At 46.7% G+C, this 27867-nt stretch overlaps 1 protein-coding gene and 1 long non-coding RNA gene across 5 annotated transcripts; both read left to right on the top strand.

Moving 5' to 3' along the window:
• The first annotated feature begins 564 nt into the window (after positions 1-564).
• Positions 565-6545, top strand: LOC125322044. 3 transcript variants are annotated; one of them, XR_007201820.1, is made up of 4 exons: positions 565-678; positions 1517-1983; positions 2258-2320; positions 2981-6545. It is a non-coding gene; the product is annotated as an uncharacterized LOC125322044 (long non-coding RNA). The 3 variants fall into 3 exon arrangements; XR_007201822.1 differs by lacking the exon at positions 565-678 and adding an exon at positions 762-858; XR_007201821.1 differs by lacking the exon at positions 565-678 and adding an exon at positions 885-1367.
• An 8845-nt stretch (positions 6546-15390) lies between these two features.
• On the top strand, positions 15391-27056 carry UPK1B (uroplakin 1B). 2 transcript variants are annotated; one of them, XM_048295585.1, is made up of 9 exons: positions 15394-15507; positions 19690-19743; positions 20750-20837; positions 21366-21566; positions 23062-23136; positions 23851-23961; positions 24252-24431; positions 25212-25295; positions 25936-27056. In XM_048295585.1, the coding sequence occupies exons 3-9, from the start codon at positions 20769-20771 to the stop codon at positions 25984-25986; spliced, it is 771 nt and encodes a 256-aa protein (XP_048151542.1). In that variant the 5' UTR covers positions 15394-15507; positions 19690-19743; positions 20750-20768; the 3' UTR covers positions 25987-27056. The 2 variants fall into 2 exon arrangements, with proteins under 2 accessions (XP_048151543.1, XP_048151542.1); XM_048295586.1 differs by lacking the exon at positions 19690-19743 and having other exon boundaries at positions 15391-15507.
• Positions 27057-27867: the final 811 nt, after the last annotated feature.

The following is a 27867-nucleotide window of genomic DNA, read 5'->3' as shown; positions in this document are numbered from 1 at the left end:
GCAAGTCCAGAGAAGGGCAATGGAGCTGGTGAAGGGTTTGGAGCACAAGTCCTACAAGGAGCAGCTGATGAAGCTGGGGGATGCTTAGCCTGGAGGAAAGGAAGCTCAGGGGGAACCTTATCATTCTCTACAACCACCTGAAAGGAGGCTCTAGCTAGGTGGGGGATGGTCTCTTCTCCCGGGCAACAAGCAACAGGACAGGAAGGCACAGCCTTAAGCTGTGCCAGGGGAGGTTTAGGTTGGACATCACGAATTTCTTCACAGAAAGGGTGATTAGACACTGGAATGGGTTGCCCAAGGAGGTGGTGGAGTCACCGTCCCTGGGCATGTTTAAGGAAAGACTGGACAAGGCAGCTAGTGCCATAGTCCGGCTGCCATGGTGGCGTTCGGTCACCAGCTGAATTCGATGATCTCGGAGGTCTTTTCCCACCGATTAGCTCTGAGATTCCCACCGCCCCCACCCGGCGCTCCCGCCCTCACCCAAGATGGCCGCGCGGCCCTCAGCGCCCACGTGACACCGGCGGCACCGCCCGCCGAGGCACGTGACGGCGGTTTCCCCGGCAACCGCCGCGGCTTTCCGCCCCCGCCCTCCGGCTACGGCGGGCGGCGAGCAGCAAAAAGGATCGGCGACGGCGGGGGCGAAGCGCCCCCAGCCTTTCCCTGCAGAGCCGGGAGCAGGTGAGGGAGAGCCCCGGCCGGGAGCCGCTCCCCCGCGCTTCCGTGGCTGCACCACCCCGCTTCGCCTCGCCCCCGAGCAACCCTGCCCGGCCTCCCACTGCCTCCCTTCCGCACGAAGCGCCTTGCACCCGTCGTCCCCAGGAACAACACTCTCCTTCCCAATTGCGGGCGTGGGCGCAGGTCCTGCTCCCCCTCGGTCCTCCCCCAGAACTCCGCTTCCGGCAACAGTGCAGCAACCGGGACAAGGGATGGGAGGAAGAAACAGGGCAGGACTGCCTGCACTCAGTCACAGCTCTGGGAATGGGAGTATGGGGCATGGACACAGCACAGTCCACGGGCAGCTGCTCAAGGGGTAGATGGATAAAGCCTGCACAAATTGCAGCTGCTGTTGTCAGGGAGCAAACCTGGAGCTGCACCAAGCAGGAGCCGAGGGCAACCACAGTGCAGGCAAGGTGCACATGAGAGGGCTTACCAACAGTCCCAGGCAAGGAAAAGTCATTAGTCGGGTCTGGGATCCATCCAAGGGACTTCCATAGACACAAAACTACCTAGAATATACACTCAGACTCACACTAGGAAAACTAGTCAGCAGGTGAAGATCAGGCACAGATACAGCTGCTGCATAGTTCAGACAGGTTCTGAAGACCTGGGCCTGAGCTGGAGTTCCTGGGATCATGCAGAAGGTGCAGGTGGGGCCAGTCACAGAAATAAACCATATCAATGCATGCTTTAAGTGTGGCTGCAGCATCTTTGCAGAAGGATGAAGTAATGTGCTGTGTCTAGTCTGTGGAGATAGATGTTTAAAATACTTTTGTTCTTTATCTGCTAAATATTTTAGCAAGCGTTCAATGATCATTCGGAATCTGAAGTGGAGGAATCTGCATACCACCAGCTGCTGAACCACCTGAGGACCACACACCTACAGTTGAATCCCCACCATCACTGGATGACTCACCTGATTTGGAAACACCAGCATCTGCAGCCCAGCCATCTCTAGTGGAATTGGCAGTGTCTGCAAGCCAGCTGACTGTCAAGAAACCACCGGGTTCTGAGGACCCATTCCTGCTCATAGCATAGTCTGCATCCAGGGAAAGCTCACCTGAGATCAGATCACCTGTGGGTGAACTTCCAGGTTTCAAGATGTACACCTCTGACTCCACACAGGATGGCAGTAACACGGTTGAGACTGTGTTGACTGCAGCAGAGATTACATTTGAATCATTGGAGAATCCAGAGGCATTTGGAGACCCCTATCAAGTCGCCATGAATTATGTGGAGGAACATAAAATTCTGCAGATATTTCAGGTGAAACACGTATTTCTCATCTCCTTCCAGAGGCTTACATGAGAAGCTTGGCCTAAAGTTAGCCTGAACCAAATTATCTCTTCCCCAGATCCCTCCTTGTCCAGTGCTTTCTTAAGCATATATTTAAGAAAAAGCAGTAGAAAAGGACCCTTGAACATCTTTGGTGTCTGAAAGAGATTCTTGCTTTTTAAAATGCAGATGACCTTGGTACAGGAACAGCCAACCATCTATCCAAGGTTCAATAATTCTTTCCTTCTGTCTGTCTCTGTCTCAGGAGATCACAGAAAAACTGGTGTTCCATAAGCCTGATGACCCCTTGCAGTTCATATTGCAGGAGGTATGGTGCCTTGCTGGGGCTCAGTGGGGACAGGGTCAGCTTTGCTGAGCACACCAGAATCATGGTCAGCCTAGGACTGTTTCTCTGACTCTGTGTCTGCTGTCTTGGGAGGAGGGAAAGCACAGGCAGCAGCAGAGTGCCTGGGGTGCAAGGGACCATGTGTGCTCTAAGAAGAGAGGGAGGAAAGGTATGGGAGGGTGGGGGAAGAATGGGATGAATGTGCCCTGGAATTACCTGAGAGGTGAGGGAAGCTTAATGACAGAGATATCTCTGTAACCCTTCTCTAGCTGCCTCTGGGAGGGAACGCTTCTGCCCACACCCCCCCTGTTCAGGAGAGCTGTCTCTGCTGATCCTGCAGGGTATTAAAACACAGGTAATTCAAAGTCAGTGAAGTGAGACAATAGTTTGGGAGTGAGTTAGAAGTGTGGGTTGTTTCTTGGGAGAAGGAGGAGGTTAGAAGAAAGAAAGCAAAGAAAAAGAGTGAGTCTCTTCTTTCATTACCCTCTAGTCAGTCAGGAGAGGTACCATCTTTGAGGTTTGCTGCTGGGTTCATGGTGTACTGAATGCAAAACCTCGAGAGGAATGGCAAGGTCAGTTCTGGACATCGGTGTGAAAGGAAATAAGCTCCCAAATGACCCTTCTCCTTTTCCTTTTGCCCAGGTGCAGTCTATGATAAATGCCAGGGAAGCAGAACCGGAGGAGAACAAAGATGTGTAGGTGTTTCTATAGAAGAGGGCTTGTGCACTCCTTTTGGCCCCTACTGACCTTGCTGTTGTGGTATTGCCACACCATGCCTTCACAGCACCATGTAGTCATTGCCAATAACTTGGAAATGTCTGCTTGTCTGTCTCTTGCCTGGTTTCTCTGTTTTGTATGCTTGTGCTTTCCCTTGGGTTGAAATCCTGCAACAAAGTATTGGTTTGGAATCACAAACTGAGATCTAAGCATGTGTGGACTTGCATGCACATATGGCACATCTTGAAGAGGCAGGCCTGCTGAACTTCTAGGCATATAAATGCATAAATCCCATATTTAGGCCACTCCAGACTCTGTCTTTCTGTGCAGAGAAACCTCACAGCTCAGACAATGCAAGGACGAAAGCAAGTAGAATTAAAAAGCAGCCCTGGACAGCCCACAGCCTTCTTTTTTCATGCTGCATTGGTGGCTTACTGTGTCCAGTGATGCAGCAGCACCAATGCCCATCTAATACTTTGATAGTTTGGGTCTGGGCTTTCAGGCTGCCCCCAGAGCTCCTCTCATGCAAGAAGCTATCTCTCTGCCTCTTCCACACACTGGATGCAGCTGTCTCACCCTTAATTATCCCTGCTGGACACTGATCACTGTACTTTTTGGGGTTGCCCTGCCTGTGTCACTGTAAGCACAGTGTAAAACCAGAACAGTAAAGCAACAGATGCACACACCCTTTATGCATTCAGAAGACATTGTCACTCAGGAATGTGGGAGGTGAATAAAGCCAAACAAACCAAAACCAAGCCCTGGTAGCCCAGAGAATTAAGAGTCAAGGTACATTTCACAAACACATCATTTGAACTGCTCCTGATTTTTGAAACACTTGCAATCCTTGTTTTCATACTACCCAAGTGTGTTTCTACCCTGTAAAAAAACTTTTTGTTTCTTCTTCTTGTCTCTTGCCTGACAATTATTGAAAATGTGCAACAGGGCATACTGTTATTTTGGCTTAATAGATTGTATATGTGCAGTAGATGCCAGAAAGAGTTTTTATGTCACTGCAGGCTTTTCTCTTTTTTAGGCAAGTGCTCTAATTTCCTGATGAATGGTAGTGTATTCCCAAGTGACTGTCTCTATGGCTATGAAGAGAGCACCATAAAAACTTCCATCTATCTATTTTTAAAAAAATAATGTATGATGATTAGGTTTTGTGATTCTCCACAGCACAGCTTGGGCGCCAAGAGTCTGGGAATAACAGGGGGCAAGTATTTGGCATACAAATTCCATGTGTGAGATGAGTTTCCTTTCTAACTGAGTTTCTCAAGAAGGATCAGTTAACTCATGTGTTTCCAGATTAAAGGCAGGTAAGCACCCCTATCATTCATAGGGCAGGGACTTTTTCCAATGCTGTTTGCAAGCCTAAAGATGGCTCAAGATTCATATTAAATCTGCATTGGTTTTATAAGAGTTTTAGTGTAGAGTTAGGCATCTAGGTCCCACTGCAGCAGTGAGATGCTTTTGAAATACCTACTTACCTCCAGCTGGAAGAATCTGACACTGAGAATCTGAGATTGGTCTGCTTACAGATTCTTGACCAAAAATGTATCAGGCTGAAAAACATGTATACGTGCCCTGTCCTAATGTATCTCTGTGAAACAGGAAGTGTATGGAAGATGAAGATAGTGTCTGAAGCCTTCTCATCTCTATGGTCATTTGTCAGCACATTGTCCCAGGAGATGGAGAAGCTGACATGTCTTTGAATTTTGTTGTAGAACAGGATTAGGGTGCCTTGGGGTACAGCCTTCACTGTGTATTTCCTGCTTCTGTCATTTGGGTATTGCATTTTGTTGTTCTCTTTTACTTACAAGAAGCTTTTGACCTGTAATATGTTCTCAGACTATAAGTATATGCCTTCAACTTCATGTCAGTATTAAGGGAGTTATGCAAGGGAAGAGCCTTAATTCTTCTTTCAGATAGGTTGAAATGAGCTGGAAAGCATTCTTCATACAGATGACAGAAGTTTTGCAAGAGAGGCCGTACCCAGTATTCCTCAGTAATCTCAGAGCAACAATTTTTCTTTGGTGGCCTGGCCACCTGATCTCATGCTGACAAAGTTGCTGTGTGGTAGCAAGAAGTCCTCCCCAGTACCCATAAGAGAGAGCATGTGTCTTTGTTTCTCAGGAAAGAGGAAAAGTGTTTTCTGTTTTGTCCTTCCACTAGGGAGAGGTCTCTCTCCTTTGAGGAGCCGCAGTTGTGTAGAAATGAATGAGGCTGTACCCAGGACAGGCTCTGTGGGCCTGGAGTTGGCATGTGTAGATGGCATGAGACTGGGGAAGGCAGTGGGCCAAGGACAATCCTTCAGCTTTCACAGACTTGGAGGGGGAGGCGGGTATATATCATCTCTGAGCAAGGACTTTGACCAGAAATCTTGGGGAACTTATCATGAGCTAAGGAGAAATGTCACTTCCTTCACCTCAAGCCTCTCAGATGATGGAACTGAATTTTATGAAAACAAAAAAAGCATCCTCCAGGACGTTTGCAGATTACTGTGTTTAAGGTAGTGTCACACAGCTGTCTTTTTTGACCTACTTCATAATTCTTCTGAAGAATACAGTCTAGTTCTAGAAAAATTCTACTTCACGTTAAGGCACCACTGTTTGTGTAAAAGAAGGCTTTTCTGTGCTGAAGAAAAGAAGAAAAGTTAGATTTAAAATGGAAACTTTTACTGTAGTCTTAATTCCAGAGCGACTGTCCCTTTTCCACAATTGCTTTCCAAAACCACTGGATCCTTACTTCTTCCTAAGTGGAAATTTATCAACATGACATTAAACTGTCATTAAATTTCTTGCCTTGAGTGCTCAGAAGGAATTAGCAGTTCCTCGTGTGTAACCGAAACTATTCCATATAAGTCCTTATAGGACACTAGTCACAGTACGTTTGAATGCCCTCCAGAGTGCTAAGCAACGTGACTAACAGCTGTTGTTTGCTCTTTCTCCTCTCCACAAGGGAAATGGCTGTGCACTGAAGTGCATTCTTTTAAAAAGGGTGGTTTGGGGTTTTTTTGCCACACCTGTGTATTTCAGTGTACTTCTAGTGGATAAGTCATGAAGTGGAAGGTGTGGAAGTTGGAGGCAGTTTGTAGTTCCCAAGGATAATTCCTCTGTAGTATGAGCTGGGTACTGAGAAAGCACATTATTTTCAAGGAAGAGATTTTTTTATTCATCCATGAACAAGCACAGAGGTGCAACACCCAGTTCATCTGCCAAATGGCATGATCTTATGGTGCCCAAACTGTTTCTGTTGTGAACTTTGTGCTCATCAAGAGGCAGAATGCAGAGGAGCCAATCAGGCGGAAAGTATACTCCCTGTAAAATAGGTCTCTTGGACCAAAACATCAGTTTCTTTTTCTGCCATCTCTGTATGGAACTTAAAATGACTCAGCTGCCCCAAGCAATATTAAAGTTGCCTGTGTACTGCTCTAACCAATGGGGGAAAAAAATGTTGTAACAGCTGATTAAAAATCCTTTGAAAAGTTCACACAGCCTCTGCTCTGGTTCTTAGATGGAGGGCACAGGCAAGATCTCCTTTCAATGGGCAGCTACTTATAGCATGAGACATTTTATTGTGACTCACTGGATATGAATCATTGCTGCATACACACCAACTTTAAGCTAGTTAAATGCCATTGATTTCAAAGTTTCACAATCATGTGGAACTCATAGTAGGCAGCAGCAACTGCTTTCATGTCTGAAATGGAAGAAAATAACCTCTGGGTAAAGTCCAACAAAGAGCTTAGCTAAAGAGAGCTCTGGCTGAAGCCTGGAGAATGTTGACGTGCTTGGAGAGGGAATATACCAGGGCAAATTGATCAAACCCTGTCTGACATGCCTCCAGGTTTTATTCCAGGGAAAGCTTCTCTTGACCATTCTTTCATCCAGATGAAATGCAGGAGAAAATGAAGAAACATTCCCTTAAGGTCATTAATGTCCATGGCGGCATTCCTTTTTTTTTGGGACTGTCCTTATGGACAACACTGATGTAGCTGCATCACCAAAAGCTCACAGCCATAGTTTGACATACAGTAATGAAAAGAAGAACCTTGAGTTGTTGAAGAGATGTGGATTGGATGAGTAGTCATTCATCATCTTCTGGAGAAAGGTGGTGGGCTGGAATGTCACTGCAGAACAGAGGAATTTAGGTGAAGCAGATGCAAGAGATTTCTGTATCTATAATTCAACACTGAAAATTGACTGCAGACACCACAGTAGTTGGTCTGTTTTAGAAATTCCTGGAATGAATGAATGAATGGAGTGGCTCTTCTCCCTCAAGGCTATCCTCTCAGTTCCCCATGCAACTCCTCTCACAGGTGGGAAGAGCTCATCCTACTTTGTTACAGACTTTATTGTTCTCAAGCACTAGGAAGGACGTCTCCATGGCTTATTCATCCAGGGGTCCAGGGTAAACTGTGTTCCAGGGCAGAAAAGAGGAGAAACTGCTGGTGTCGTCTCATAAACTGCAGTGAAATAATACCAGGAAAGAAACAATGAGATCAACTAATTTTCTTTTTTGACGTTGTTACTTTGAGACTAAAATGAGCATCTTTTTCATTGTCACTCATTGAAGAGGCGAGAGGTGGAGGAACATGGGGCTGCACAGAGCCGGACTTATGAAGGTGCACAGCTATCTAGTACAGCTCTCAAAATAAAAAGGGAAGCATTGTAGCTAAGGGAGTGCAACTCTCAGTTTACACTTGCCATGGAAACTTCACTATAAACTTGCAAGCCTTTAAGGCAAATGTCTTACTTAGAATCATGTGGTCCAACCTTAAAAATTATTATTAACTAGGAGGCAGGATCCATGTTAGGATCAGAGAGTTTGTAAGGAAAAGAGGTGACCTCTGTCCTTCCTCCTTCCTGTCCCTCAGCATAAACCAGGAAATGGGTGAATAAAGGCCTGTGTAATACTGCAGTTGTTTGTTAATGGAAAAAACACATGTCACACCAGCCTTTGAAGAAAAACAGTTCCCACCTTGAGGAGCTTTTGGAGTTTGGACAGATGAGTAGACATTAGGGGGAAAGCTAAATTGCATGCAGGCAAAAGGTCAGAGACTCAAAGGTTTTTAACAGTGACTCCGATTTACATAAACATCACGAACACCACAGTCGCTTTGAAGAGCAGATCGATGCCAGCTCTATCCCACTGTTGTTTAAGCATACCCATGGGTCTAGCATAGTATCCTGCCTCCTTGCAAGGAGATTCAGTGAAGGACAGCATTGCCAGTTTGCTGAAACGCCACAGTACTGAAAGCAAACACTGCCCATTGGAGAACCCGGCTTTTGGCCCTGTTGTCTGAATCCTTGGTAGCATAACAGAGCTGTCTTGAGAGATTCCTTGACCATGGTGTAATGCCATGATACCAATATATGTTTCCCATGGCAGATAGAAGTGCATCTGGAAGAAGTTTAGCCTGTTGTTGGGAGCAACAGCTCCCTACTTTTTGCCCCATTAGATGTTTAAATCTTTGTAAATGAAGAGCAAAGTCCTTTAGAAAGGTAACGCTGAGCAGGGTGCAGCACAACTACAGATAGAATAACTTTTCCTAGTTACCTTCCATAGACCTCTCAGTAGTTGTTCTAAGCCTTCCTGGCTTTTCAGAAATCACGTGGAAAAACGGTGTTTGGGTAGCAGGTTAAAAAGCATCCTGAACTAAGAGCACTAAGAACACGAAGAATGAAATGTAACCTTTCCTATGTGTGCCCATGAGAGGGCAGCACAGACCGGCTGAGCCTTCCCTGAAGGCCATTCAGAGGCATGAGTTTACATCCCGCCATGGAGGTACCTACAAGCAGAGTCGAAAAGATCCATGTAAAAGGACTGGATGGCCCAAAGCACAAGCCCATCCGTCGACCACCTGAAACTAAAACCCAGGTACAGCTGAGTACAGGCTTGACTGGGTCAAACCCCAGGAGTCTCACAGATTTCTCAGAGCATTTTCCAGTTAGGTACTGAAACCTAGAAGGAGTTTCAGTAGAAGAATATTGGACAGTGCCTGCAGTTGTGTCAAAGCAATGAGTCGGTATGAGACATCAACCACACCCTTGCCAAGGCAGAGGCTGTCACCCCGGGAGCACTATAAACTCGCCCAAGGCAAGTGCTATTTATTTCCATCACAGTGCTGCACCAGCCAACACCCCTCTGCTATTCCCCTTTCCTCCCGCTGCCAAGACTCTTGTGATGCAGCTTTAACTGACTGTCCTCCCTTTTTCTGCTGGGTGCTCCAGCCCTCTGGCAGGGTGGATGGTGGAAATGCTGAGTTAAATGGGACATATGCTTGCAGCAAATGTGTTGGAAACTGGGTACTGACAGGCAACCATATGTAGATGGCAGTGCTCCACTGCCAGCCCTTTACGGCATCAGAAGCAGCTAATGCAGTGGAGGCAAGCAGGTTTGGGAGGAATGAGGTATCCCCAAATACCCTTCAATAATAAGCTGGAATCAATTAATGTGAACAAGTTTCTTTGGCCCCTTGCAAACAAGCAGTAAAGGTCCCAAACAAGACCTCTTCTTTGGAGCATGTTGTGGCTCATGACTGACGGAGCAGATTTTGAAGGAGAGGTTTTTAACCATCAGCAAGAACAGTGCAGTCACTAGATCCAGAAAGAACAGCTTGTTCCCAGTCTGTTAGGGGAAACTCAACTGAACTAGCAATACTAAAGGACCATGATAGTGCCAAGGCCATTCAGGATCTGGGACCGCATCCTAATGGCTGTATTGACACTGACATATGCAGTCTTTCAGAGGCCAGGAAGCCCTCAAATTCATAACCAAGAGCAATACAGAGACACTGTCTAGCAGACCTTCCCTGGACATTGTCAGCCTTTTAAAGAAGCTATCTAAAAGACAAGCAGAAAAATTCTGCCTTCTCAAAAGTCTTTTCTCCTGCTAAAGATCTCTGCAAATCCCAGGCAATCCTTTGCCAAGGCACAGTGAGATTTCTATCATCCTGTGAGCCTTCCCTGTGAGCTCCTCTCCTATGAAGACAGGCTGAGAGAGTTGGGGTTTTTCAGCTTGAGAAGGCTTAGGGGAAACCTCATTGTAGGCTTCCAGTACTTATAAAGGGGCTTATAAAAAGGAGGGAGAGAGACTTTTTATATGAGCAGGGACTGATAGGACAAGAGGCGATAGCTTCAAACTGAAAGAAGGCAGGGTTAGATTTACATGTTAGGAAAAAATTCTTTACTCGGAGGGTGGTGAAGCACTGGAACAGGCTGCCCAGAGAAATTGTGGGTGCCCCATCCCTGGAAGGCTGGGCTGGATGGGGCTCTGAGCAACTTAGTCTAGTGAGCAGCATCCCTGCCCAGGGCAGGAGGGTCAGAACTAGATGATCTTTAAGGTCCCTTCCAACCCAAACCGTTCTATGATTCCCTGTGGCCAGGCTTCTCTTCAGAATGAGCTGGCCTGCCCTCATGTGAAGATGAGATGCAAGAGAACACCATGTCCTATTCACTGGCTCCTTCATGCCATCAAAGGCGTTGGCTGTGGAGCGTCACTCTTGGGCTTGGCTCCCCGTCCCTGCCAGGAGAAACTCCTGCTGGTGGGAGGGGAGTCAGGGCAGGGCTTGACCTCTGCACTCTCCCATGCTCCTCCGTGCTTATTTTACCTTCTGGGTTTTGTGTGTACAAAACTGTGACCTGTAGGTTGCTGAAGGACCTGGGTGAGACCAGCAGCTCTAAGATGCAGATACTTCAGTCTGGATTTTCCTTTGCAGAAATTTGCCTCGGGCCTTTGTTGAGGCTCTCCTACAAGTTTCCTTCGTAGTCAGCAGAGTAAGAGACATCCTTAGGGTGAAACTTAGAGCCCAAATCTCTCTCAGTGAGCACAAGAAGGCACCCTGAGGGTCTTCTTTATTAACAGTAGTATTAATCTCTACTAGCCAGTAGAGATTAATCTTTATGAGAATCCACTATTTCTCTAAGCTTTTGGGTTGAGACCAGTGAGAAAGGGAGCAAAAGCAGCTGGTCAAATTGTTAGCAGCAGGGTACCAAGATTTAATTTGTTACTGCCTTTACCCACACGTGCAAATATCACTATGAGCACTAGCCCAAAACTCCCTGGGGAAGCAGTTCCGTGCCTGACCTCAGTTCCTTACCAGACAGAGCACCTTCCTCCAAGTTGTTTGTCCTTTCTGCTTGCTCACATGTCAGGAGAAACATTCTCTTCTGAAAGGTTGGAAATAGGGATTTTCTTGCAATCTCATTATTCCAGTAGCTTGAGCTTTACACAAGAAATTGCAAGTTTTAATCACAACAAAATACAGACACGGTTATAAGCTCATAAATAAAGCTACTCTACAAAATTAGAAAGATAAGGTTCATCCCTCTCCGAACCCAAAATATGAATAAAACCCAGTCCTTGAGAGTGTGCCCTATAGCACTCTTCTTAGGAATGAAGAGTGCAATGCCATATTCATTGCTAAATGCAAAACACCAGGATTACCAGCATCACAAAAATGCTTGTATCTGAGTTCTCTGTAGCACTCTTCGCCAAGGTAGCAGAGGTTTTAGAAAGAAGTTACTGAGTGCATTCCACATCATACTAAATATATATATACAGTTCTGCTTTTCAGCCTATATGTTTGCAGGTTTAGCTGGGGCAGCCAGCCCAGTGGCCTGGTGGTTTATCCTAAGCCACTATAATTAGCCCATGGTTGTTGCTCCTGGTATGCCATTTGTCTCCCCACACTCAGCACTGTTTGGTAAACAATTTCAGAGACAGAGTTGCTCTCCCCTGATCTCACTAGGTGGTGTTCACATATTTATTCTCTGCACCCCCCAGTTATTCCTCTCTCTTGGGGTTGTGAGGTATAGAAGTGGCAAAAAAGGGCAAAAATGTTGTCGAAAGGGGGAGGCAGTGGTAGCGAAAGACACAACTCAACTGGGGAGGCAGGAGGCAAGGCTGGCAGGAGGCCAGGCCAGCTGCAAACCCAAGAGGCCCAGTGGACATCTGTCCCCCACCGCCTGCATCCTCACCTCCTGTGCAGCCATTAGGAATTCCCTTCTACTCCAGGGAGGAGCTGGCTCCCAGCCATGGCACGTGGAGGGCTTGGGTGGCAGACACAAGCCTCAAACCCAAATCTAGCCCAGAGAAGGAAGGTCAAACTGCGGACTGGGAAGCAGCTGTTCACAGCCCTCCTGGGAATGCAGGAGCAAAGCTGGGTGGCAGGAATTGGGGCTGGGGCCACTGGGAGCAGTGCCTTCAGAAGGAGGTTGCTGATGCAGCCAGTGAGGTTGGGACTCTGCCAGGAAAGGTGGCAACCCTTCCACTCATGGGCACCACTTTTGCAGCATGCTGCAACAGGGATGCTTGGCTTCAGTCCCTGCAGTGCTGCTGTGAACTTGCCACCGTGTACTGGAGGGACAATCATGAAAAAAGTCCCCTCCCTGGGACAAACAGGCAGTGTGTGTCAAGCTGAACCTCTGCATGGGAGCATGGCTTGGCCAACACTGAAGCCACACTAGTAGGGATGAGGGATTTCCTAAGCCCTGTCCCTCAACCATGAGCTTTGATCTTACCGTGGAACACCACAAATGCAGTCAGTAGCCTTCCTGCTAATGGATGGCAGTGGCTCCGTCATGACACTGACATCAGGGGGTCACAGAGATGACTCCTGGGAGTCTGCTACTTTGACCACAAGCTCCTTTTCCTCCCCGTGTGCTCACTCCCTCCCTAATTCCTCCCTCTCATATTATCTTAGCCTTAAATCATTATTTCCATGCTATGAAGAGAAGAAAGTCAAAGGACTCAGGAAGGTGAGAAAGTGTTCTTGGAGGTGAAGAGTGGAACCAACACACTGGAATTAATATCTAATCAGCCCTTTTCAGCAACTTTGGGCATCCTCCAGCATGCCTTCCATGCCAATTTTGAATAAACACAGCATACTTTGTGACAGGCATGTTCTAAGTTTGCCCTGTCACCCACTGAGCACGTTGCAATAACCAAGTGATAGATCTCCTGAGAAATTTCATTTTCCACCTCCACCCAAAAACAGGCCAGGCTGTGGCCTCAGCATCTGACTGCCCCTCCAGATGAAACCCCAAATGGCAGCGTGTCTTCACTCCCAAGTCCCGCTTTGCCTTTAACTCACATGCAGCAGAGGTGTGCATATATGTGGACCTGTGTGTGCATACACAAGGAAAGCACGTGCCTGTATGGGTTTGTAAATGTGCACATACATGTGTGTACGTATGGCTCTGTGAGGGGTGTGCACATTCAGGAGTCTGGAGCTTTCACAAGCACGAGAGCTTGCACAAATGTATGGGTCTGGCTGTATAGAACTGTTGGTCCATCTGAAGTAGGCCAGCACAGACAGAGGAGGCTAAAACAGCTGCAGGCACCCCACTGGAGATACCCATGGGGACACCTGGGCTTCCTAACACAGGCTTGTCAGCCCCACAGTGCTCCCTCCCCAGCCTAGGTGTCTGTCAGACCCTCTGCTCTGCACAGACATTCATGTAAACTCATAGTCCGACCTTGTTGGCACACACCAAAAGACGTGCAAGGAAACAAACAAAACCCCCATCCCAACCCTCTCCTTCCCTGTATCAAGTTTCTCTCCTGAGATCATAAAAAATACTCTTACCCAGATTCTAAACCAGATTAACAAACTGTGAGAGCCAAATGGTGACAGCAGCTGAGGAGTGACCACCACCCACTCCAGCGTAACCCACTCTTCCAGCCCAAACAAGGATTCACTCTTACAGCTTTTTGCAGTGTCCTGGACAGGGCTATAGAGCTGCAAGAGCTCAGCTGCACCACGGTTCTCTCCCAGTGCTGGTGATTGGCTATGAATTTCACTGCCAGCTTCCCTTTCCCTCTCTCCTCTGTCCTCATCTTGTTTTCCCAAGACAGTATTTCCACAGTTGCTGCCTCTTTTCTCCTCCCAAGTGAGATGTGATGGGGTGTCTTGCCACGGCAAGCTTTTGTCTAGTCATTGCCCCAAGGTCAGCCAGGCTCTGATGCTCAGGAGATGGATGCACTGCTTTTTCCCCTGCCAGCTGCTCTCAATGTCCAGCAACGATGATGGGAGCCTGCCTTCCTAGAGCCCAGGACAGCAGCTGGTGTGAAACACCTGGTCCCACCAGCATTGCCAAAATATGGGGTGGCAACTGTACCAAAATAGACTTCATGTGTTGTACGGAGCACAAATAGTGGGCAAGGAGGTCTGAGTCATTTAAATCTAGACAAATCTACATCTGTATGCTTGAGGACCCAAGGGACTACTTTCTTGTCCCTTTCTACTAGATCAGGCTGGCTGCAATGGCTGGGTCTTCTTTTGCTTATGGCTGTGATACCTCGTGGAACTGGAAAGGCCAAAAGTACTGTCCTTTGTTCAGGGTTAAATCTCACACAGATCTCATGGGAGAGCGGGCTCTCTCTTCAGTTGTCCACAAGTACCAAGGGATCCATAAGACATTAGAACTATTGCTCACTAATTGCACACAAAATATTTGCCAGGATGGCCACCAATAGGACATACACATGTTATTTTTGTGTTTGTTTTTGATTTGTGAAAGGCTCTAACATCATGGAACTCCCATTACCCTTCCCAAGCCCATTATTTATTTGGCTGGCTTTTGCATCAGCAGATGAAGAACAAGCACAACCACCTGTGCTTTTGCCAGACATGTTCAAGGCTCCAGTAAAGTGAATCATGACTTTTGGCAGACTTGTGCTGGAATGAGTGAGGGAGAGGAAGGTGAGAGACATTCCTTTTCTGCTGTGTTCCTCAGCCTTAGCCATTCTCAGTTCATCACAGGCCAATTAATCTATATATCTGTTCTTGACTTTGCTCAGTCTTAATAGGACTATGTGAAAAATCCAGAGTGCCCAAGGAAATGGAATAGTCTCCCCACTTTTCACGTTATCCAGTGTCTTGCAGAGTAGCCAACACTTACACTTCTGCTTCCAAAAAAAATCCCAAGCTAAGTAAAATGAAAATGGATCCGACCCAAACCACTGGATCTTGCCCATGCAATATTATTAAATGGAAACATTAAACTTTAATTTACTTTCTTTTTCTATTCAGTACATTCTTCTTATACTTACGTTCAAACAGTGATCCAGCAATCCTTGTATATTTACGTCCTTCCAACTTGCCCATCCTCTTTAAAGTTCAAGTACCTCGTATGAGTGACTCACTCATCCACCCTTTTGAGAGTATAATAATAGAAATTCTTTAAAGCTTTGTGTTTTCAGCACAACGGCATTCCGATATGATCTAAGAATCACAGAGACACCCTCTGGTCCTAGGAGGACCGGGGAACAGGTTTGGCTAGAAAAAAAAGTTTTCCTCATGTGATGGGCACCCCACCAATCACACAGCACGTTCCTCAAGCAACCTGGGCTCTTTAAAAAGCAGCAGAGGTGGGAGAAAGCGGCCTTTTCAGCTTTGCAGGTGGGTTGGGATTTCTGCTGGGAAGCATCACAAGAAGAGAGCGGTGAGTGCCTTGCTTTGGTTGTCGTCTTCCTTTTAATGAGGCATGTGAGCCGTAAGTGTCTATTAAGAGAAAAGACAGCTCTTATGTTTAAGGTTTTTTATTTTAGTCCCTGGACTGTTTGGTGTGTGGGAGTCTGGTACCTGGATAAGGTTAACTGCAGGAAATTATTAAGTATTTCATTTTTCTTACCTCAGGCTGTGTCTTCTCTATGGCTCTTTTAATTTCTTTCATATTTTTTCTCCTAAAGACTGAGGAGGAGGGAATGGAAAAATTAAATATGTTGTAAATCTGACTGTTAAAAAAAAAAAAAAAGAAGAAGAATTGTTGTACAGGAAGAAGAACCTTGTAATTCCCCCTCACTTGTGAAAATAGGAAAGTTAAAAAAAACCCTCTTGTTTTGGCTGTGCTGAACTAATAAAGGAGAGAGGAAAAAACTACCTCCCAGCTCTATTTCCGAGGTAATTATGCTTGATGATTTACCAGCCACACCACTGTTCACACAGGCTTCATTTCATAGCACTCTTTTCGAAAGGAAACTTAATTAGTCAGTGACCCCTGCTTGATGCTGAGCTTTGTATTTGCTTTATTTTTCTCCCCTGGTAGCACAAAATAACTGTCTGCCTCTTCCATTTCTGAGTGTGGTTGACTCGTAGCACACAAGCAGTTTTCTGTGAGAGGTGGCTGCATTTCAGGGGAGGTAGAGCATTGGGAAAAGTCCAGAAGGGCAGGAGGAGTGCATGGGTTTGTGTCCACTGGAGATGTTTGCTTTAAAATAAGTAAACAACTGCTGAACTGACATTTGTAAAACATTTGGCTTCTTACAGTGGAGTTCAAGCTATTCATCATAAACATATTAAATTACATCCTCTTAGAAACTGTTTAATTCTGAAGGTGTCCCAAGCACTTGGGAAATACCTTCTTTTTAAGCCCCATAGGTGCTAAATTTTCCATTACAACCAATTTAGAAAAACACAAAAGTAAGTTTATTGCTTGATGCATCAGGGTCCACAGGAGGTCCGGGTGTGGGCAGGTCTGTGGCACCGGCGCTGGCCTTGGCGCAGCACCTCCAGCAGCGGTTCCACCTGGATGACTTCCTTCCATCAGCACCCCAGGGCTAGCCCAGGCATCTCGCTCCTGCCTGTAGGGACACGCTCTCCAGTTGGGCTTGGACAGGAGGGGTGGTGCCCAGGCTTCCTCCCCGCAGGGCTGCACGGGCAGGGAGCAGGATTCTGCCGTTGCGCAGCCGGGTTTGCTCAGCTGCGCTCGAGTGGTGCAGAGCCCTTCAGCCAAGGTGTGCAGAGCCCGTGAGTCATAAAACAAATGCATCCTTTGTCTCTGCCTCCTTGCACCAGGACATGGGAATGCAACGCCCTGCACAGGGACGCTGAGGGAAGGAGAGGTAGCAAGTAGTGATGTGAAGCCCTTGCAAGCCCCACCACCATGCTAAGAAACCTCCAGGAGCAGGGTGTAGAAGCAAATGATGCTCACAGAGATGTTTTGGGATGTCCCTTTGTCACAGTGCTTGACAACTAGCACAAAATGCAAGGTGATCAAAATGACACCTGGTTCTGTGTTGGGCAATGCCAAATGAACTATTATCCATTGGGTTTTTTGGCTAGAGATGGAGTAGAGCTAGGCTAAGAAGGGCAATTCATCTGTAAGGCCACTGAAATCCTGTCCCAGCCTATAGAATAGGATGTGGAGGCTTCAAAAGACCAGCCCAATGTGTGTGAGGGGTGCACAACAGACCCCAAATCCCACTTGAATCCAGGAATTGTTGCCAGAAGAGCTTCCTTTCAAAGTCTGCATGAGGTTATCACCTAAAATACAAGGGCAGAAGCCAACCTCTGCAGAAAGGAGCTTCCTTTTCATGTCCCACAGTTGTGCTGAGGGTCTCAGAAAGCCACTGAGAGTAAAGGAAGGGAGGGGAGGTCAAGAAAGCTTCAAGAGCATGGAAATAATAGATTGCATGCAGCTTGTGGGGTACCAGGGGGAGGCAAGGCTACCCTTCTCCTGGGTTCTGGCAGGCTCAGCTGGCCCCCCATGAGTGTCAGGGGTGTTTTGGGGATGTGAGGGGAGAGGAGAGGGGAGAAGTTACAACCAGTTGTACTGGTTGTGACCAGAATGTCAGGAAGAATACGAAGTATGTGCCTCAGGAGGGACATAGGGGTTTTTTGTACGAGAGCAACAGGCACCTTTCCAAAGCTGCTTAGAGCATGGAGCAAAGTCTTTGGTAGTGGTCATTGAATACCTCAGACCTAGATAGGTCACACCTAAATTGCAAGGTTTCTAGGAACCTTGAGAGAAACACCAGGTCAAGGCTGAAATTCCAGGACCTGGCTGCCTTCTTATGTGGAACTTTTGGATAACAGTTGCAGCTGAAGCTCCAGTTTCTTCAGGGGTTTCCCTGAAGCCCCAGGAAACTGCATTTGGGTCATAAAACTAATCTGAACAAGCCCAAGAAGAAGGTCCCTCTACCTCCAAATGCATTTGTGTCTGCAGGCAGAGGCTGCTGACACCTGTGTCTCTGGGGCTTGGGAGGAGGGCTGCCCACACCTGGGGGTGCCTGTGAGCCACATCTGTGCACAGCTTGCCTCGGGCATGCCAGCCAAGTTTGCCTCGTGTCTCTGGAGTCGTGTACCTGTGCCAAGTGCTGTGCGACCCACTCTGGCTAAACGCAGCTCACCTCTGAGGCATGAGGAGCAGGTGGAAAGCTCCAAATCTCCCACAGTTTCTCCTCTGGGACATGTTGGAGGACTGGCTCTCCAGCTGCCCAGCTGTTGTCATGGCCTTGGAGCACCTGCCTGGTCTCTCATTGCTGATGGTGATCCTGGACCATCTGCAAGGGAGAAGGGGTCAAACAAGGGGTTGCCACATGTGGCAGAGGTTAATAAAGTGGACACCAAGAAATGAACACTTTCAGCACCAATCACTGGGAGGCAGAGGGAAAATTCATAGAAATATGGCTACAGTGCAGTTTTTTAGGTCTAGAGTAAATCCTTTTTTCCTTCCCTTTTCTTCTTCCTGACCTCTCTGCTTCTCCCTGTGCTGCAATCCCATTGAACTTAGTTAAGGTACTGGAGAACCTTAGCTTGTCTGGAAATTTGCCATTTTCCAGCTGATACCTGTGGTGGCGACTGTGTCCAGCTTTCCTCACAACCACAGTGGCCCACAGGAGGTGGGTTCACGCCAGGAGAAGGGGTTTGCTTTCTCCAGCTAATGTGGCTGCAATAAAACTTGCCTGAGGGGAGGCAGGAATGAGCCAAGTTATGTCTGCCAAGGAGGAGAAGAAAGCCAGCTTGTGGAGAGGCAAGAGCTTGGGCTGGATGGACAGCCCACATGCAAGGTGTGAGTGCTGTTATTACACTGAACATTGGGTAACACACTCAGCCTTGGTTTATACACAGCAACTGGACCAGACCTGCTTCTCCATGTAGCAGTCAGAGTTCAAGTGCCTGCATTCAAACAGGAAAGAGTTCCTTGCTTTTTGGACTGCTGCCTGGCTTGTGATGTCTCTTAGATGGCAATAACTGTTTTTTTAAAATCTCTGGAGTTCGCAACACATAGGTCCATGAGCCAGGCAGTGGTCTCTCCAGCTTTCAGATGAGTGGAGGACCAGGATTCATCTTAGGTTTAGCAGACTCTGCAGTGCTGTACCATAGAACACATGGCTGAACATTGCCCAGACCCAGATTTGACTTGCGAGACAGTTTTATGTGACCCCCTGGATACCCTGGCTGGTCAGGAAGTTTGGCAGGGACAGAGATTCAGGTCGACCTCATGAGCCTGCCGTTTTCAAATACAGAGCCATACTGTTTCATGTATACTTGTCTGGCCTCCAAACACCTGGGTGGGACTAAAAATGGCTTCTCAACTTTAAAATAATGGCCACGTATCATTAAAAGATTCCCACATGTGCTATCATGCAAAAATACTTAGGCACTCTGCTGGTATGATGGTGAGAGCACTGGAGATGTCTGCATGCCTAACTCTCAAACCACTGCAGAAAGAGTGGTGGGAAGTGCCTGGTTTTCATCTGTCACTGTTGGAAGTCCTGCATACCCCAAAAGGGGCAGCTGCTGAGGAGGCAGGAGGCAGTGTTGTTAGAGAGGTCTCACAATGCCCTGTTCCTCAGAAAGCTCCCCTTCGATGACGCCTTTGTCTGCTCATATTTCCCAACAGCTTCTTTGAAGAATTGTGAAGTCAGTGACCCCAGCAAAAGAGGCACAAGTGCAGGTACTCTGGCAGAGGAAGGATGTTCAAGGAGTTTTTCCTGTTGTCTGCTCAAGCTGGACTCACTTCAGCCTTTCTTTCCTGTATTTTTCTATACATATTTCCTATATTTTCTTAACCACCTGGCAAATGCAGTTGTCTCAGGGTTGGGGTTTTTTCCCTCTCCCTCTCCATGCACACGTGTGCTCCATCCCTTTGAAAGAAAAACTTGGTGGGCCCTGGTGTCTGAGCTTCTTTCTGCAAGAGGTCTCACACCTCTGACTGATGCCTTTATGCTGCTCTCTCTGGAAGGGGATGAATTTGATGCAGGGCACCTGACTCCAGACTACAGGATATAGCACTCTCAGGAATTTGGTAGGAATTCTACTTGGCCTGGCTCCCATGAGCCAGCTGCAACCTGAGCTGCTCCCTCCCTCCTTCCCTTCCTCCCTCACACCTGACTTGGGGGACTCAGCTCCTGTTCCCAGCATGGGTGGGAGATGGGGCTACCCTTAGCAAAGCCCTATGCTGGATGTGTGTGGGATACAGCCAGAGCATCGTGGTGACCAGTTAAGTCCCATGGTAGCGCTGGTCAAAATGGCCCAAGACAGCATGCCCTGGAGTAACGCTGGCTCCTTTGGAATAGGGGTGAGGTGAGGGTGCTGAACTTGTCCCATGTCCATCTAAATGTAGCGGGTGTTTTCGGCCAGATAGAAATGAAATACCATGAGCTGAGGTTGTCATGAGTCCTGTTGTGATGATGAAAATCCTACCCAAAGGGGAGCTGAAGACACCAGCTGCCCCCAAAGTGGTCCCAGTCTTCTGTAGCTCAAGTATCAGGGAGAGTTTGAGTTACCAGATTAACATTCAGGGAGGTGTCTTCTCTGAAACTACTATAAAGCAAGGGATGGGAGGTGTACAGACAGGCTGGAAAGTTCTGCCTATCCTTTTCCACATGGATAATTTGTGTTTCTGAGTGAAGCATACTGTACCAGTGGTCTAACTGAAGACTGTATTTGGTTTTTTCTAGGTTGCATGAAGAATTAAAGATGGCAAAAAGTGATGATTGCGTACGCATCTTGCAGGGTCTGTTAGTCTTTGGGAATGTGGTCATTGGGGTAAGTGAAGTGGAACAAGTATGGGTGGAGGCCTCCTTCCAGTATGACACTTCTCAAAACAGCAGTTCTCTTTCTTCACATGTCAAGTCTACACATAAACAGTCCAGTAAACCATGAGAGAAGAGGATAAGGAGAGCTGTCCTAGATGATCAGTTGGGTGGGAAAGGGACAGCAGGGGCTGATCCACAATACCAAGATGGGTTCTAGGGGAAAAGCCTTAGAACTGTCAGCAGGAGCAGACCAACATTTTTCCAGCCACCTCTCTCCATATAGTGATGGAATGGTTGTGTTCATTCTTTCTTAACATCCTCAAGTCCTAGGCCTGACTTCTCAGATCAAGGCTGGGTGAGATTTGCCTGCAATTCTTCTGTGAAGTCCCAATACAAGAGATTGTACAGGTGGGCAGAGGAGGACTTGGGTAGCTCCCATTTGGCAGGAAGTTGAATGAAAGAAAGCACTCTACACCTGTTTCTGTCTTTGCTATTTCTTTGGTGAAGCTTGATCTAATGGATTTCTTGTGCTTCCCAGATGTGCGGCATTGCCCTGACAGCAGAGTGTATCTACGTTGTGTCTAGCCCCAATGATCCCTACCCTCTCCTGAAAGCCACAGCAAACAATGGAATCTATGCTGCTGCCTGGATTGGCATCTTTGTTGGCCTTGCACTCTTTGCTCTGTCTATCCTTGGTATTATTGGAGTCATTAAGGCCAGCAGGACCTTGCTGCTGGTGGTAAGTGTTGCAAAGTTTGCCTTCCTATTGCTGCCCAACTGAACAAATGCTGCCTTAGTGTCCCTGGTCACCTTGGGAATCAACCAATGAGCAAAGACAGCTTTTTTACTGATAAGGAGACAAAGGTTCTTCTTGCTCATGGCTGTGGTGTCCCAGAAGGTGTCTCCTGTGAAGACACATGCACGAGAAGCTCCTGAACCCGGCTGAGGGAACTAATGGAGATAGCCACAGTGGAGGTTTGACTGGCTTGACCCTGACCTTGCCCTGAAGCAATGCAGGAGCACTTGTGCAATCACATATAGCTTGTTTCTCCCCACCCCGTACTGCTTTTCAGCTGTCATACACTATTCAGTTTAGGAGCTGATAGGTAATGACTTCTGTACAAGGCATTAGTAAGTGTCAGGATACCAAATATGGGGGCAATCAGGAACACAAGACATCAGCAGTCAGGCAGAAATTATAGGGGTGGGGACAGAGGTTTGGATAAGCCAGGGACAATGTTAAGATGTGGACAAATCTCTGTACAATGTCTTACTTAGTCCTTTAGTTTGACAGTAGCAAAACTTAATTGGTGCTTGCAATAATGAAGGGTAGGGACGAAAACTCTGGAATGAGCTCTCTCGTGGATGACTGTGGGGTTGTAGGGTGTCTGTTTTAGACAAGAGGCACTCGGAGGTCTGAATTGTTGGGCCAGGGAATATGCCAGCAAACAGCTGAGGAAATAGAATTCCCTTAACTCTGAATTTTGGTGTCTTGGCTGACACCCAAGGCTCTGGTTTAGGATATATGAGAGGGTAGAAGGGACAGAAGCTGGGGTAAGTAGGAAAAACATGCCTTAAATCAGAGAAGAACATTATAAAATGTGGGAGGAGGAACAGACATGAGAGCTCCAAAAGGAATATGGAAAATGTCAAAGGGATTATGTTGGAAAGGGAAAAGAAAGTGTGAAAGAGAATATGAGAGGTGACCCTTGGAATCTGTTTTCATGAAGGATCTTTGGTCACAATGTAGGAGTGTCCAGGAAATCTGATGATGAAAATTCAGGGGGATCTGACTGACACCCTAAGTTGCACCTTCTGTTTCCCCAAAGTACAATCTCCTGCTAGGACTAAACAGCTGCCTGCTGAAAAGCTTATAGCTGGCAAGTGGAAGTGGAAGGAGGACACATGACACAAACATGGGTTGCCAATGAGACACAACAAAGAAAAGGACAAAGTATTTTCCATGGAGGCAGGGTAGTCTTAATGCCAAGAGGTTCTGATGAAATCTTGTCTGTGAGATGGAGGACAATTCCAGTCATTCACCTTCAAGAAAGTAGATTTCAAATTGAAACAAGCACAGGGAAGGGCTACCTGAACATTTAGGAGCACAGAGAGGGCAGAGGGGAATATGATAGCCTGGCCATCTTTGCATCAAGCAGGGTTTCCATCTTAATCTTGGAAAAAAATACTGGACTGCTTTTCCAAGAACTAATTCTGCTCTCTTTGTCCCCCAGTACATCATTCTGATGCTGATCACTTTTGCATTTGAAATAGCTTCTTGCATCACAGCAGCGACCTACCAAGACTCCGTGAGTATTTCTTCCCTCGTGTATTCTTTTAACTGGGCTGGGAAACACAAGTTCTAGGGCACACAGTCATCCTGTTCAGTGTAGTAAATGTGGTAATACAGTGTAAACTCACAGGACTACTGCTGAGCAGAAGACAACCCCACAAGAAAAAACTCCAACATCATTATTCTAATCAAAGAAATAACTTTGTTCTTTCTGACATAGTTTTGTTATTTTTAACATTTTAAAATGTTTACAGCCTTGTAGTTAAGGAAATAATAGTGTGGGTTAGCTGAATCATCAATACAGTGTTTAGTCTTTCAGCTACAGACTGATTAATCTATCATACACACAGAAGACAAATCTTCAGCGTTGCCCCAGGCAGTGTTACTGGAGAGGGAAAGATTACATGGATTGTTGGAGATACTGTGGGGATGGAAATGGTTTGTGGTGCTTTAGTTCCAACATACCAGATGCAATCCATAGCTTCTGCACATCCTTTGGGATCTACATCTGGTAGTGCCTGCTTGAGATCTTCATCTTTGTTGCTCCTGCCCCTCAAATCCTGCTCTTTATTCTCTCATGTGTAAACTGGAGGAGAAGCAACATTCCTGTTCTCCAGCAGGACACTGAAACAAGAAAACAAACCCTCCCCAAATAACCTTGTATTTGCTTTATATGACCGCCTATTTACATAGTTTCTGCGTTTTTCTTTGCTGGGTTTTTTTTCTGTAGCACACTCCAGGTGTATTCCTGAAGCAAATGCTGGAGGGATATCAGAAGACAGAGCCAGCCAGTAACAGTGACAAAGAGCTCACAAAGACATGGGATAAACTCATGCTTCAGGTAATAACAACACTGAAAAGTTGCTAATTACTAAATGCTCTGCAGGCCTGGAATTTCAAATCCTCGTTGGGGCTGCTGGATAACAAAGAGGATCAAGGCATCTGCCTTGAACCTTAAAGAAAGTTCTGACACACTCCCCCTTTAGCTCATTTATCAGACGACAGACTGTCAAAGACAGGCACTTCAAAAATCTCTCCCATAAATTGGTGATTAATGCCTAACTGGCGTCCTGACATGTGCAGGGCTGTGACCTTGGCCCACAAAGACCCTTCCCTCCTCTCTCCCTGCAGAACCATTGCTGTGGGGTGCTGGGCCCCTCTGACTGGCAGGAGTACACGTCTGCCTTCCGCGACACACACAACGATGCCGACTACCCCTGGCCACGGAATTGCTGCGTCCTGGATACACAAGGGCTTCCCGTCAACCTTGATGGCTGCAAACTTGGAGTGCCTGGCTACTATAACAGCAATGTAAGATCATCTCTGCTTTTTCCAGTTAACACATGTCAGTCAAAAGTGCCTTGCTGGAAGGGAAAGAAACTGTGAATAGCCTTTCTCCTTCACTGTAAGCTACAGGTGTTCAAAAGCTTTCTGGAGGAGAAGAAATGCCTGTAGAGTCCTGACCATGTTGCTGAACACAGGACAGGAATTTTTTTTAGGATAGAGGCTTTCCTGATGGAGAGAGAAATCTCCCAAGCCACTTGTAAGAAGTGACATCTCTAACATGTAGATGGACAGTAGCTAAATAAAACTTAGCCCAGGGATGAGTGTATACAATACAAGTGAGCAAATCATCAGTACCCCTCCTCAAGGAAGAACTTTTCAGTTGACCAGAGTGTCCTGTTCACTAGGTTGCTGGGTCATGAGCATCAGCTTCTGTACTAGCTTGCATTTCTAGAAGGCATTCAAGCTTCCAAATTTGCCTTCAGGTTCCTGATTCTGGAGGTCAATTCTCTGTCAACTGTGTTTGGTTATCTAAGTGTACTTGGCAAGTGAATGGCACAGGAAGTTGTCCTTGAAGTGTTTGAGGTGGGTCTATGTATCTGGAGCCAGAAACAGGTCAGTTATCTGCAAGTTGCAATAAGCAGTGTAGCTCTGGCTTGGTTTTTTGAGACCCTCTGAGCTACCCAAATTGCAGTAGGAGAGGAGCATGCCACCATGCCACCTAAGTCTCTCTCAGGGGTGAATAAGCTTGTCGCCTCACAGTGCAGGCTCAGCACTGGTGTTGAGTCATTCCTGGTTGTCTTTCAGGGTTGTTATGATGCTATTTCTGGGCCAGTGAACACACATGCCTGGGGTGTTGCCTGGTTTGGCTTTGCCATCCTCTGCTGGACTGTAAGTACTTAATATTTGCCTTTATTTCCTCTTCTCTTCTCTTGCTGTTCCACACCCAGCTGGGTGGAGGTGGATGACGGGACTTACGCATTTAAAATGTCCATAGATTATCGTCATTCATTCATCACAAATCTGCCTGTAGCCTGCTCCACTAACAGCCACATTTACAAGTTCCCCTCCATTCTGGCTTCCAGAGGTGAGGAACTAGATGGCCTTCCAGCCTGCCATGGCCTGCTGCGACCTGCTGCCATCTCAGCAAAACAACACAGCAAACACACCTTGCAGATACTTCTTTGTGAAGGGTATTGGATCATCTAAGCAGTAATCATGATAGATAATTCGGTTTGTAGTTCAAAGATTTTGTATGAGTGTATTAAGTACTCAGGGTTCAGCAGCTTCATGACAGATAATCCCCAGTGAGATGAGCGATACAGTCAAATAGTTATAGCTGCACATATCTTCTTTCTTTGCTGTGTAGTTTCTGTGCAGATAAAAAACTTTAAGCTTCCTCTGCCTGAACAGGCTTTGCTTTTCAAGAATTTCTGTTAATCTCTCCAACCAGTTGGACTAAATGGGGCTGGGGGAGAGGTGGAAAGCAGGAAATAGGGAGCAGAGAAACTTAACAGTATTGTTGTTTCAGTTCTGTGTCCTCCTTGGTACCATGTTCTACTGGAGTGGGATTGAATACTGAAGGCCCAGCGTCCTCAGTGCTGTCCTGAAGAGCCATGTGAATCTGCATGTGTTTGTCTTCTGTTCCACTCTCCTTGGGCCATGGAAGATTTGAAGTTTTCCCACCACCTCTCCCATATATACTTTTGCCCCCCCATAAACTTGACGCAAAGAACTGATGACTGCAGGAAAGAATCTTCGTGTCCGTGCTTTGCCCCTTGTTCTGCAGCCTTAATGCCTCCTGGCTGAGGTACAATTCTTTTTTCACTGTGCAAGAAATCCTGGAGCATAAGGAAAAAAGTGATCTGATTTGTTCTCTGATGACATCAGAAAAGAAACACTTGCTCCAGAAAAATGTCTCTCTAAAATTAGTTTGAATTTAAATTATAATGCTTCAGCAAGGGCTGTGTGAGCAAAACTGTAACCTCCTGTGAGCAATAAGGACGGATGCTGCAAGGGAGAAGACTGCAGACCTCTCTATTATATTTTACTGTTCAACTTCTCTTGCTGGTCTCTGTCACCCTTGCCTTAGAATAAGGCAGATTCTCTGAGCATTGATGTGTGTCAGCGATAAAAACATGTCACAGATAAAAAGTCTGTTGCTAGTCAAGCCCAATAAAAGGCTAGCTCACTCCTCAGCAATATGCTGCCTATATTCAAGCCTACCTCCTGTCTTTGATGAAACTACTGCATGTGCTCCTACCTTCAGAAGTGCCAGTCCAGGAAAAGCTCCATTTGCTAACAAGCAACTTCCTCAAAAAAGCTGTTATGTACTTCACACAAGATTTCATACACCTACGGGCTAGAATTTGTGCAGACTACAAGGGGTTCTGTGCTGTAGTTGCCTTTACAAAAGTGGCTGTCCCATGCTCCTAGTTTACTGTGCTTCTTGCTTCAGCTACCTGTGTGTATATGGTCACATCCCCTGCGTCATTCCCCTTCCACATCCCCGGATCAGGTAGGACAAACGGCAAATAATGGCAGTGAGTAACTCTTGTGAAAAAATGCAAGCAAGGAGCTAACTGAACCAAACCCAGTCCTTGCATCAGTACTTGCAGTTCTCACTCAGTTCAATAAAGGCTGTTTACTTTGGCCCAGACTGAGCTGGTGTCTTTCCTAGTGAATGCTTCATTAGTTAAATGTATTGTGAGAAATGTGCTCCTCCACAGAGCGTTTTGAGGTGAAGCCTCTTCCAGAGATGTACTGGTTCAGGTCCTGATGCTTGCCATCTGCCTTGATTCTTTGTTTTTGTATATTCACCAAAATACTAATTAAAAAGAAAGGGAAGCGATTTTTTTTCTCTTGTTCAAGGTTGTGTCTTTAGAAAGGGTAAATAATAAAGGTCTGTGTCTGGGACATGTGGGGCAGGACAATGTCAGGCTTTAACATGCTGTAACAGAGAGGGTAAAGCACCAGGATGCAGCGTGCTCCAGAGACTCAGCAGCCGAATAGTTCCGTGCCAGAGTGCTGGGGGAGAGAAGGAGGCAGATATAAGGGCAAAGAGCTTGAGGAAGAAATGGGTCCCTGCAACACAGACAAAGTTTTCTGTGTGACTGTGCCTTCAGAACTGACAATCCTCACAGATCAGCCACTCACCTGGTTTAGGGGAGAGGAGAGGGAGAGGAGAGGGAGAGGAGAGGGAGAGGAGAGGAATGGGGCAGGAAGGACATGGCAGGCACAGAGACCTGTCCTTGCTCAGCCAAACCCTCCAGCAACTCTTGGTCATGGCAGCTGTTGTGGATAGCTGCCCTCCTGCATAAGGGCCTCTTGCTTGAGTTGTTTCTGAAACTGAAGCAGCTCTGCAAATGGGTGAAACAAGTGGCTGTGGGATATTCTAGAGGCTAGTAAGCCCTTCTGAATATGGATGTCACTGGACATTCAGCCTGGAGAAAACTGGAGGACC

This window comes from Corvus hawaiiensis, chromosome 2, assembly GCF_020740725.1.
Source record: "Corvus hawaiiensis isolate bCorHaw1 chromosome 2, bCorHaw1.pri.cur, whole genome shotgun sequence".
Lineage (NCBI taxonomy): Eukaryota > Metazoa > Chordata > Aves > Passeriformes > Corvidae > Corvus > Corvus hawaiiensis.
The sequence above is the reverse complement of the archived record's forward strand: the minus strand, read 5'-3'. Positions and strand labels throughout refer to the sequence as shown.